At 38.4% G+C, this 12,566-nt stretch overlaps 1 protein-coding gene and 1 non-coding gene across 3 annotated transcripts in view; both read right to left on the bottom strand.

Moving 5' to 3' along the window:
* Positions 1 to 886: 886 nt before the first annotated feature.
* Sfpq (splicing factor proline and glutamine rich) overlaps positions 887 to 12,566 on the bottom strand; it is a 15,803-nt gene continuing 4,123 nt past the window's right edge. Inside the window, exons 5-12 of one of the 2 annotated variants that reach the window (XM_031378689.1) lie at positions 12,210 to 12,406; positions 12,027 to 12,111; positions 11,347 to 11,464; positions 10,712 to 10,760; positions 10,509 to 10,630; positions 2,216 to 2,262; positions 1,547 to 1,630; positions 887 to 970 (exon numbers count right to left, since the gene is read on the bottom strand). In XM_031378689.1, the coding sequence (XP_031234549.1) occupies positions 2,239 to 2,262; positions 10,509 to 10,630; positions 10,712 to 10,760; positions 11,347 to 11,464; positions 12,027 to 12,111; positions 12,210 to 12,406 (595 nt within the window). In that variant the 3' untranslated portion in view covers positions 887 to 970; positions 1,547 to 1,630; positions 2,216 to 2,238. Of the gene's footprint in view, positions 971 to 1,546; positions 1,631 to 2,215; positions 2,263 to 6,784; positions 8,196 to 10,508; positions 10,631 to 10,711; positions 10,761 to 11,346; positions 11,465 to 12,026; positions 12,112 to 12,209; positions 12,407 to 12,566 lie in introns of those variants that run through there. The other variant, XM_031378688.1, reaches the window with a different exon arrangement.
* LOC116097220 lies at positions 1,164 to 1,270 on the bottom strand. Its single transcript, XR_004121281.1, has one exon. It is a non-coding gene; the product is annotated as a U6 spliceosomal RNA (small nuclear RNA).

The following is a 12,566-nucleotide window of genomic DNA, read 5'->3' as shown; positions in this document are numbered from 1 at the left end:
TTCTCTGTGTAGCCCTGGCTGTCCTGGAATTCACTCTGTAGACAAGGATGGACTTTAACTCAAGAAATCCACCTGCCTCTGCCTCCCAAGTGCTGGGATTTCGGGAGCCGTCACCACCTCCCAGCTCTTGTGGATTTTTTTTTTTTAAAGATTTGTTACATGTAAGTACATTGTAGCTGTCTTCAGACACTCCAGAAGAGGGCATCAGATCTTGCTACAGATGGTTGTAAGCCACCATATGGTTGCTGGGATTTGAACTCAGGACCTTCAGAAGAGCAGTCAGTGCTCTTACCCACTGAGCCATCTCACCAGCCCTCTTGTGGATTTTTTTGAACAGACAAGTTCATATACCTCCTTTGAAATAAGGACTCACTGATGTTCCCCATTTGCCTCTTGAACCCTTTTCCAAGTTATTATGTATGTGCAAACCGCAATGTATGTTCAAAGACAGGACAACTTGCTGGAATTAGTTCTGTCCTTCCATCACGTGGATGCCAAGGATTCATCTCAGGTCATCAACCCTGGTGCAATGCACCTTTAACCTTGGAATTCTTTCTCTGAAGCTTATTAAGCTCTGGTTAGTCTTGTTCTTTCCTGGTCACATGTAAAAATCCTCCACTCCACAAAACGAAGGGCTGTAAGAATGTCGTTTTTTTTCCTTTGAGGGAGGGTCTCACTAGGTAGCTCTGGTTGTCCTGGTCCTATATAGACCAGACAAGACTTGCCTGGCCTGTCTCACTAAAACAGTGTTTCAAGACTTCACTGGGTGTTTTGTTACCCTGCTAGACCCCAGTCAACCAATATATGTATAGGGCACCAAATTTAAAACCATTAAAGTTGGGAACACAGACAAATCTTAGAAAGGAGTTCTACTTGAACAAAGACAAGGTTTTAAAATAAAGTATCTTTATTAATGTCAAGTTCATTCCTCTTTCGTCTTGACTCATTTTCTGATACAGCTCACTTGATCCTGCCAATTAAAAAATATGATTAATCCAACTTATCAAAACTTCAAAAATAACTAAGCTTTTACACCACCCTGTTAAATCAAGGAATGTGGTAATTAGTGACAGTTTTGTAGTAGCACGAGCTTCAAGTCAGTTTAAAGTGCTGGATCAGGAATGTATCTCAGATATCTTGGTTTGTGTCTGCATTTTTTTTTTTTAAATATAGAATGCTTCACGAATTTTCGTGTCATCCTTGCGCAGGGACTGTGCCTATCTTCTAGGTATCGTTCCAATTTTAGTATATGTGCTGCCGAAGCGAGCACTTTGCCTGACATCTTTCATGAAGTTCTTTTGTCAATTTTTTTGTTTGTTTTGTTTTTCAGGACAGGGTTTCTCTTCGTAACCCTGGCTCTCCTGGAACTCATTCTGTAGACCAGGCTGGCCTTGAACTGAAAAGTCTGCCTGTCTCTACCTCCCAAGTGCTGGGATTAAAGGCATGAGCCACCACTGCGCAGCTCTTTTGTCAATTCTTTAAACCACACACACCAGGTGACAGCCGCCTGTGCCTCTGAAATTAATTTGAATATCATTTCACTTACCAGTCTTTGTCAGTCTAAGCAACCTGTGGCTTTCCTTCTTGGCTGGAGCATGTTGTGTGATGTCTTGAGAACATCTAATTCCACCTATATATAATAAAACAAAATTTAATAGCCCCATATATTTTAGCTCATTAAGATAAAGTACTATTTTGGGACACAGGCTCTGAACAACTACTACAAATAAAACAATATATTACATATAAAATAGACATTGTTATGTGTGGCAAAGACCAAAGTGACTAGAGGATTCACCCTCTGACATGAGATCTTAAAAATCTGCAATTACAAGTCTGAAACAGCATATTTCATCTCTTTTAAATGGTGGCAGTACTTTAAAGCATGCAGGTTTTTCTCTTTTAAAGAATTCTTGCTTCAATGTGTTTTGAGTGCTTTGGGTGCCATCATAAAGGAACTAAAATCAAACCCTGGTCCTCTGAAAGAACAGCCGGTGCTCTTAATAGAGTCCATTTTCCTTTAAAAATCCACCTGCCTCTGCCTCCCAAGTGCTGGGATTAAAGGCATGAGCCACCACCGCCCGGACTATTTTTAAAAAACTAGAACTAATATCTTAGTAAATTTCCAAGACTAACGAATTTTCATCTCAATGTATTTTAGCCATTAAGCCAAAGATAAATCAGGTCCTAAATCCATATTTCTAAGAACACTTACCTCAAGTAAATAGGACTCCAAAATCAGCCAACATCACTCACTCTTACCTAAAGAATAATAAGAAAAAGTTAGTATGAAAGACAAGGGTATATAATAAAGGCTTGAAAAATGCTAGTTAACTTCCAATTCTAAAGAGCAAAATTCCAGAGATTACAGACTAGAATAAGTAGTAGCATTTAAAAAAAAAAAAAAAAAAAAGGAAGAAACTTTATGCAGGGGGATCTAAAATTATTCTTTAGGTAGGTAGTAAGTAGATGAGAGAATTAGAAAGAAAACTATCTTCTTTAAAATGCAAAAGCCTAATACCTTCTTTAAAATGCAAAAGCCTAATTCCTATTTTCACCAGTCTGAGCACAATGAAGTTTGACTGCAACCCATAATATACTATCCCTTATGTTAAGGTATGTGACAACGTTTACCTGACTAAAGCAGCTATCAGCTTACAAGTTCCCTGCTTCCCCAGTCAATTTGGCTACTTTCATTCTTAGTGCTTCGACCCTTTTCCTACAGCAAGCACAGAACACTGCAGTTCTTTACCCTGAAATCCTATGTATTTGCTTCAATTTTTGTCCTCCAAGTCCTCAACTAGGCATTACTGGGACAGCGGGAAAAAAAAAAGTTCTTCTAAGGGAGAAGTCATTAGCCTTCACTATATACCTGGCACAGTGCACAAGAAACACAAAGCTCATCCTTAAATTCAAGTTCCAGGTTGTTCTCCCCCACTGTATCATTACTGCCACAGGTATACAAAATAGTTCTCTGTTGCACATGGACCATCCATAAGGGATACTATATTGTTTTGCATTCTTTCCCCATTCTCCAATTATCCCTATTTTTTTGTCCAGGCCCTTTTTATCTTCATTTTTTTCTCCAGCACTGGTGTTCAAAAACATTATTTCTATGGTTGGTTGTTTATCAATCGCTGTTGAGGTTTCCATATTTGAGTCTAAAAAATTGCCAATCATTATCTAGCAGCAATGACAGATGATAAAGGAGCAGTTAAATCCTCCAGATTCTCTCCCTAGTAGGGAGCCATTAAGAACTGCACTAGCTAGACAGCACTATCAGCTAAAGTTACCAAAACCAAGAAACGGCCCAGAACAAACACCCCATAGCTCTAAAACCTGTCCAAGATCATTAACACAAAAGGCAGCGGTAAATGCAGGACTGTGGATCATGTCACTGCAGCTGACAATGATTAACAATAGGAAACATGCACCCCCAATAAGGTTAAGGACCAAAACTAATCACACACATCTCTTCATTAGGGAGAGTGAGAGTATGCATTGCTGACAGGCTGCAGGCAGCCTTGTATGAGTACCCATTACATTACTTTCAACTTTCAGAAAGCACCGGGATCTGCTCCAAGGGCCTAACAGTACGATAATACATTCTGGCATCACACCTCTGAACTTAGTTTTTCACTGAAAAAAATAATTTTGGTTGCAACAAGATTTATGAAATACAATGCAAGCACCTTAGTATATAGTATTACTGGAACCCATTTAATTCCCAACTTTTTTTTGAATGTTTTAAAAACCCAATATACTATAAAATTCACAACTTACACCTTCATTCAAATTAACTAGCAGGACCCTACTTAAGTCAATAGTTTCTAGATCTCATGTACAAAAGCCTAATAAAGCAGACCAAGGAGGGGGTCAAAATCACCCCATCCCAAGTCCGTGTTCAAATATAATCTCTCCAATTTGTTTCTGTTCAGAAGTCTGAGTTTCGTTAACATTCAAAATTGCTGAGCCACGGTAACAAGCATGTGTTACCGATTTATATAGACTATGACACTTCAATTCCCCCAAGAGGGTTTCAGGCAGGTTAGTGATTCTCATGTCACACTGTTTGATCTGTATTGTATAAGGAGCTAAGTCACCATATTGCTTTCATCTATCAGCAATCACAAGTTGCTTGCTTGGAGTAACTACCCCACCATCTGACTTGCCTGAAAAGAGCAAGCCATTTTTCTTCATTCATGGAAAGGAAATTCTCACAGTCCTGAAGCTTCAGCGGCACATATGCAAAATGAACCAAACTTTCCAGTTATAGAGCAGAAAGCATTACAAGTGGTAGCTGTTTTCACATGCATGCTAGTAACACCAAGGGTAACCTGAATTGAGGTCTGGAACAACAGTTGATAGAAAGTTCAAGTCCTAAGCAACAAGGAAGGTGCCTTGAAGAATTCTACATTCCTGTGATTACTAAACATTTTAGACTATAATCAATCACATCCCTAAAGCTAGGGAAGTTCAAAGAGCTACTCTGAACAAATGCACTCTACAGAATACGACGAAGTCTTATGGTGGGGAATGATTCCCAACATGTTTTCAAATGTAAGTTACTGTTTCACACTAGTTTCCCCCAAGTTTGGAGTATAAGCATATTCAGACAAGCCACATAACTTGAACTTTTCACAAGATTCCCATCTAAACCCACGTTAGTAACAAAGCTCTTCCCATGAAGCCCAAACCTAGAAAATTTTGATCACATTACAAAAAGAAAACCCAGAAAAAACCCACCAACCCCATGTCATTTAGTCTTATTCAACTTGCAGTGCTATCAAGATTGCATAATGAAATTAGACATTGCTGACCAATGAGAGGTCAAGTTTGCTACTAAGGAGAGTAATTATCACATACTACAGGTCCTCACCAAGGTGCTCTGGGCACCCCAGGTCAAGTATGGTTTGGTTCCCTCACCCACCAACCAGCTGTGTTCCATTTTATCTTCAGTTACAATGTAACCAAAGAAACCCACAAAACTGAGTCAAGACAGACACAAGGATTCAAGTTTGCACTTTTGAGAACTACAACACTGAATTCTTCCTAACAATTACAGCTCCTAACCCAAGACCCAGATTTTGAACTAACTTAGCTTTTATCATACAAGTATTAGGTGCTGCACTGTAATTTCACTGTCAGAAGTGTGATGTCAGAATGTCCACTGAATAAAAGCACATAGCAAGTCACCAAGTTAGATTATATTGCTTTTTACCTACCTGTATGCAGTCGGCAATGAGAATCTTGGAGCAAGCAGGAATACTACATCCGGGTCCTAATGTCCATTGCCATTTGCGGTACTACGTTCCTCACAGTTACGCACTGCAGAAATGCTGGCTAAATGCAGTTATGTAGCAGGCCACTACTTTAATAGTGCACAATTGCAGTCCAAGAACACCACAAAACATTCCGCCACAACTTTGTGGCATGTCCAAGCCAAGTACCTAAATTTTTATATGCCATGATATGCCACTTGTAAGAATTGCACAGGTGTAACATTACAATTTCCCAAATTATGTTTACATTAGTGGTAAACACACATATAGAGTGGTGGGTTTTAAGATAAGTCTCACCACATAAAGATGTCAATGGGTTCAGCTTATAGCATGCCTATTATTACTCCTGTCTTATAGAATCTAACTTTAAAAGGAGAAATGTTCCAACTATCCTCTAAACAAAATTTCTGATAAAGTAAAGGAGGAAATGGGGGCAAGTGGTTTCTTCAAAAGGGAAAATGTCTAAACTACATCGTAACATCCTCCCCTCCCACCCTAAGTTTCCCTATTAGCTTTTGGTTCAACTGCTCAAGATGATTTAAAATCACTAGCAGGCTACAGCCATCGTATGTAAGACTAATTGAAAGTCTCAGTAGCTTACAACCCTTGGTACAGTTTCACTGGTCATGTTGGTTGACACTATGCAACCTTTATCTGCTAAACACTGTTTAGCAGCTCTACAGCCCACAATAAAGGGTATCAAAAGCCACAATCTGAGGAAATTATCCTTTAAGCATCCTTTCACCACTCTTCAAGGGTATACTACTACCAAAAGCTTATTTTAGGGGTCTGTGCCAGCATCCCTTATAAAGGCATGTAATCTGAAAAATAAACTGAAACATTAATTTTATAGGCAGATTTTCCCAGTTCCCCTCCAGCCCCCACCCATATACATTCAAATTCACCCTCCATGGGTGTCCCATGAACACCCCTCAATTTTCTCATTATTATGGTCCCTACTATTACAATTCAACCAAAACAAAAGAGCTCCTTCAAATCCAGACCTTTGTTTCCATACAGAAACCTTCATGTATCACCAATTATTAACTTCAGTTGGGCCAATAACTTTCTGACTGCTATAATTATAATAGAACTACCTCTTTCCAAGTGTACTGGTGATTAAAAATGAATGCACTTTCTAAAGATTTTCCCCTTAATACACTATAAACCTGTCAGTCATACAACCATTTGATGACACTTTTTATAATCCAGTAGTGTCTTACTTTAAAAATTACAACTTTCCTATGCATGAAGTACTCGTTTCCACAAAAGGTCTCCTTTTGTACTCAAGCACAATACTCAACCTCAGCAAGTGATTTAGAATTTCTTTTGCCAATTAGCACCAAGGATAGAGGTGAAAAGGATGAAGACATTCCATAGTGAAAGTTCTATAATGTATAGACTTGAATGGAAATGTAACTAAGAACAGAGCCAAGCTATTCAATTACTTTCCGTACTGTTAGTTTTCCTCTTAACATATTTACACTGGGAAGAAATCAAGCTCCCAACAGTAAACAATCTACTTTATTATTATCAAGTCAGAAAGTCTCTTGCTCTAAATGAAAGGAAACTCAATGAAATTAACAATCAACTGACATGATCAAAATATCCTCAAGCATATGGATGGGAGGAAAGAGTATTTGTACTATATAGCCTGAGCAACTCTCTCCAGGATTAATGCTACACTTTAAGACTGATATAAAAAGTTCAACTCCATAGTGAGAAGATGATTTGGCAGTCCTACTTGGTAAGTCACTACTAGTTCTCTGAGAGAACCAGTATTTTCATACTACAGATTTTGCTCAATAGAAGTAACACAAGGAGGTGTATGTTAAAGAGTACATAAGGCTAACCTTATAGTTAACTAACCCTTAACTCTTCAAGTTAAAATTCCCGACTAAATCCCATCCTTTAAATCACTTGAAGTAATACATGAAAAGGCTTCATGTTTAACAATCTTTAATTCAAATGCAAAAGTTCAGTACAAGCCATTTGTAGGGCTTGGGATTTTAAAAAAAAAAACAAAACAATAGGGGAAACGCAACAAGATGATCTTTCCATTTTCAAAAGCTTTCAAGGAAAGAATCATAGATAGGGCCAAAAGGGATCCGTTTAACCAAATAACAAACCCTTTCTCTCACTACCAGTAGTTTTCACCCATTCCATAATCTTAATACATGTTCCTGAATTAAGACTTGCAAGTTCAACTTTTCTAACATAACCATTTAAAAATGCTGAGCACCAGCCTGCTTTCTATAATGCCAAACAAATCCCAATTACTTCAATATGCGTTTCTTTTTAAAGAGAGGGGTGCACCGTTCGTAGAAAGCAACTTAGCCTCCAGTTACATTTCCCAGAAATGGCATATGCCACTCAAAGGCCTACACACGCTCATGCTTTCCAAGTGAAATACCTAGCCTAATGTGCATAGAAGCATGAACAGCAAAGTTGAAGATCAGTATTATAACTATTTTTTTCTATTTATTTGAAGCACAGTAAAAAAAATGGTACACTTTGGAAATTCGGTGGCACAAGGTACACTGCCATTAACTTGAGAAACATTATACAGTTAAAAAAAAAAAGTAAATGAAAAAAAAAATTCTCCTGTTTTGAACACTGCGTTACATAATTTTACCTGCCCAAACAGGCCATTTACAAATATCAGATCAATAAACTGCTAACATCCATAAAAAGGTAGCTTACTAAAATGCCAAGAATTTAAGTGGTATCTAAACAAGAAAAGACAAAACCAAACTGGAATGAAAGCCTAAATATCTAAAATCGGGGTTTTTTATTTGGCCCTTCATACTCTTCTCTCCCTCTACCATATCCTGCTGGAGTTCCAGGCCCCATTCCTCTAGGACCCTGTCCGCCCACAGGACCCGCACCTCCCTGCCCAAAGCGCTCAGTACGCTATTGGAACAGTAATTAACAGTTCATTAAATGTAGTTGATGTCCATGTGTGTTAAGTAAATATTTTAGAAGGTTCCGTAGTCAACGTTCGTCGATACAATCACCAATGAGTCGATCCACAGGTACCGGGAACATAGAAAGGAAAAAAGGGTAATTTGAAAATTAGTTTACGGTAATACATGCCTTGTGGTATGTTCCCACTTGAGCCATTCTCATACACCTGTTTCAAAGAATAGATCTTCCCTGTAGTGCTAAAAAATTCAAAAATTAGTGCAGATGTGAAAACCCATTCCAAAATGAGTTCTACAGAATTCACATCAGATTATTCCACTGACACGATTGTCCAGGTATGAACACAAAGTCATCTCCAAGCCTACAAAGTCCAGTCAGACAAAAGCAACTCGCTCAATGAAGGACAAAGGCCTACTCACCAGGTAGTGGCATGTGCTGCATAAGAAACCTTGTGCTTTTCAAGATCTTAAGACACATCTGCAAAGTTGCAGAAATCTTAAAAGGTTGGAAATGAAGTTAATAAAATGCTACCAGACTACAAAAAAAGAAAAAGCACAAAAAAAAAAATAGTACTTGTTTTGTTTTTTTTTTTACTTAACCGGCACAGTAACTTCATCAAAAACTCATTTTGCCACAGTCTCACAGGCATTCCACACTTCAGAGCCATCACTAGTAACCAGAGACACATGCACAGTATGTTTCTGCATTGTTACAAACACAACATACAGCCCACCTATTTCAAAGTCCAGCTTTTCATAGTTTTGGAGAGTGTACTGTCACTTTGTTATGATTCCATGTTTTAGGTTATCTCCCAAAATGGCCTATCACCGAGCTAGGGTGACTGCAATAAAGCAGTGAATGACTTCATTATTCATCTAGCTTTATGTACTTTGACTTTAAAGCACAAAGTAAAATAAAACCCACATATCCTAACAGCAGAACCCCTCAAGCATTCCACTTACAATTCTCCTCAACAGCCCAGTTATTGGTTACCAATCAAAATAAAAATAAAGACTGCATCAGGCTTTAACTGTTCCTACAATTTCAACTTTTGAAAAACAAAACACTACAAAACTACTTGAACAGACTTTCAACTGTATTCTTTTGAAAGTCTTCAGGTGTATAGCTTCTACAAAAAAAGCTAAAAAAGAAAATATGAGTCTTCAGTTATATTACTCTATCTAAGGACCCAGAAACTGTTAAATGTATAAACCTATGTCTACACAGAGCCTAAACACATGTCAAACTAGTCACCTAATAATATATACATCTTTTGCCTTCTAGAAAATACTTTTAAGACCAAAATGTTAAGTTCAATTTGAAGAAACCTACCAGTATATCCAGCCATTTATATGCTAACTTTAATTCACAAGCAGCAGCAGGCAGGTTTTAAATGAAATCTCATACTAAAACCTTAAATTCCTATTTATAAAATAAATCCTATTGAGCTACAAATACAGCTCCTTTGAGACAAAAACCTATGGGTGAATTATTAGATTCAATTTAGCTACAATTTTTTTTTCCCATCAAAATGCGGTTGGTTCTTAAGGATCTGTAAAGCCCTATCCCTACAGCAGCCAGTCATACCAAAATTCATTTGACTATATTTTAAAGCACCTGACAGGCTATCTCCATATAGATAAAGCATGATTGCATCAAGGGGTTCAGAACAAATGCACACCATCAGTATGCTTAAATTATTGTTGACTTTTGCTACCCTGTAGCAAAGTAGAAACATCAGGTTTTTTTAGATGTGCCTACAGAGACCCAACAGGTGGGAAACGACGAGTCAGAACACTAGACAGTTCCCCTTTTCATGGGCTAGAAACAGAAACCACAAATAAGGTCAAAGGCCTACCTATCACACTAACATGCTTAAGACTGCAAGCCTCAAGTCTGACTCCTACTTATGGAAAACACCACAAAAGGGCACTGTGCCATTTCTCACTTGGATGCAAGAAAACCATATACAATTATCTAACATCTAAAATTTGGATTTGCCATGCACTGGAGGTCCACAAGTGCACAGACAATAAAATGGGAAATACCTATGTACTTATTGCCAAAGAAAACTCCACACACTAACAGCAGCATTGACTCCTTGGTGGCAACCATCTGTTCAGGTTACCACACATGTTCTACATTGCCAACGTAGTCCTCAGTATTATATATAGTTACACAATGGGGGAACTAAAAGTCCAGTCAGCTACTTTAAAAAGAGAGAAAGAGAGAGGAAAAATAAAATACTCAAGTCATGAAATTAAGAATCTCCTTTGTACTATGTCCCACAGGATACATTACCATGTCGCTTCCCATCATGGAACCACTCATGGTTGCTGGTGGAACTCCAGGGTTAGCTTCATAACCTATGCCACCACCACCACCTAGTGGTGGAAATTTCTGGCCTCCTGAACCATAGGGATCTAGGAAACAAAAATAGTGGTTACCCCAACAGAATGTTGCTGCTGGACCCACATTATCTGTAACTAAAGTCTCTCGCTTACCTCCCATGTTCATTGTTCCACCACCACCCATTCTCATGTCTCTTTCTCTCTGGGGAGGGAAAAACACAAAAATAAACTCTTAATTACATATGACACCTATACCATGTACTCAAGTAGAAAAAAATTTGAACACACACAAAAAAATATACAATGGGATACACTTCTAATCGCAGCTTTTGGGAGGCAGAGGTAGGCCGATCTGTTCGACACCAACCTAGTGTACATAAAGAATTCCAGGCCAGCAAAGGCTAAAGACTTTCCCTCAAAAAACCACACAACATGCCGGGCGGTGGTGGCGCACGCCTTTAATCCCAGTGCTTGGGAGGCAGAGGCAGGTGGATCTCTTAGTTCGAGGCCAGCCTGGTCTACTGAGTGAGTTCCAGGACAGCAGCCAGGGCTACACAGAGAAACCCTGTCTCAAAAAACCAAAAACAAAACAAAACCCACAACATAACTCAAGGCTCAAAATTCAGTTTTGTGGTATGCAGTGTCCTGAAAACTGGTTATAGACTATCAAAATAAACAAGCTATGTGGCATTTGATATGAGTTTGTACACACAAAACAAAAAAACCAGCCACACTGATAGAGCATAAACTTACAAAGAGTAAATTTTATGCTAATTTCCTCAACTTACTGGATCCATGTAGCCCATCCTGCTGTAACTTTCTTCTCGTTGGCGTCTCATTTGTTCTTCCATCTCACGTTGGCGAATCATCATCTCTTCCTCCCTTCTACGCCGTTCCTCCTCTTGCCTACAAGTATGTTTCAGGCATATAAACCAAAAAGTGTCATCCATGCCTAAAACTTAAGAAGCCAAGTTTGATGGCCCTTACTTTTAAACATAGTACTTAAGATATGGATCACCAGGGACTGGCAAGATGCCTTAGCAGATAAGAGTACTGATTGCTGAGTCCCGAGTTCAAATCCCAGCAACTACATGGTGGCTCACAACCATCCGTAATGAGAGCTGATACCCGCTTCTGGTGTTTCTAAAGTCAGCTAAAGTGTACTTATGTACAATAATAAATCTTAATTAAAAAAAAAAAAAGACATGGATCTCTACTTGAAGGGGCCAGCTGGTGCCATACAGCAACACCTGCTTCAGAAAAAAACTACTTGAAAAGCTAGAAGCCTGTCTTCCAATAGAAAATATAAATTAAACTCTTAATGTCATAAAATAAACTCTCGATCATAATTCTAGACATAGCAACACTCTGGCAAAGGCAATAAGCTTTTCAAATACAAACTTGCACTTACTACTTCTTGTCTACACGTCAGAATACAAGAGAAGTAAGGCTGAATTCAACACTATACCTCAACTGCATTTCTTTACGTTTTTGCATTTCTTGACTGTGAAGTTCCTCCATGCGCCTTAATTCTTCCTGGCGTCTCATAAGATCTAAATATTGGAAATTATTTTAGATTTGTGTTAATGAGGCTCTGGACACTTTTAAATGCCAACTAATCTTTACCAATAAAATTCTGAAGCCTTTTTACCTTGGCGCAAAAGATTTGCTTGGTGTTCATGGTAGGCATCTTCCATTTCACTTTCCAATTTGTCTTTCGCATCCTTCATGTTTTTTTCAACTTGTTCCCTTTGCTGTTTTTCCATTTCATCCAAGGATTTCCATCGTTGAGAATATTCATACTCAAATGTGCCATGCTGAGCAAAACGAGGTGGTGTTTCTCTCTCCCTGACAATACATAATTTACACAGAAGCAACTTCTATATCAGATCTTTTGACTTCCTAAGAAAACCAGAAACCTTACACCTGGCATGGTTGTTGATGGCTTTAATAACAGCATCAATCCAGAACAGGTAGTGCTACACAAAAGAAACCCTGACTCAAAAAA

Source organism: Mastomys coucha, unplaced genomic scaffold (genome assembly GCF_008632895.1).
Source record: "Mastomys coucha isolate ucsf_1 unplaced genomic scaffold, UCSF_Mcou_1 pScaffold18, whole genome shotgun sequence".
In the NCBI taxonomy this organism is placed as follows: domain Eukaryota; kingdom Metazoa; phylum Chordata; class Mammalia; order Rodentia; family Muridae; genus Mastomys; species Mastomys coucha.
Note: the sequence above shows the minus strand (reverse complement) of the source record. Positions and strands in the feature narration are given on the sequence as shown.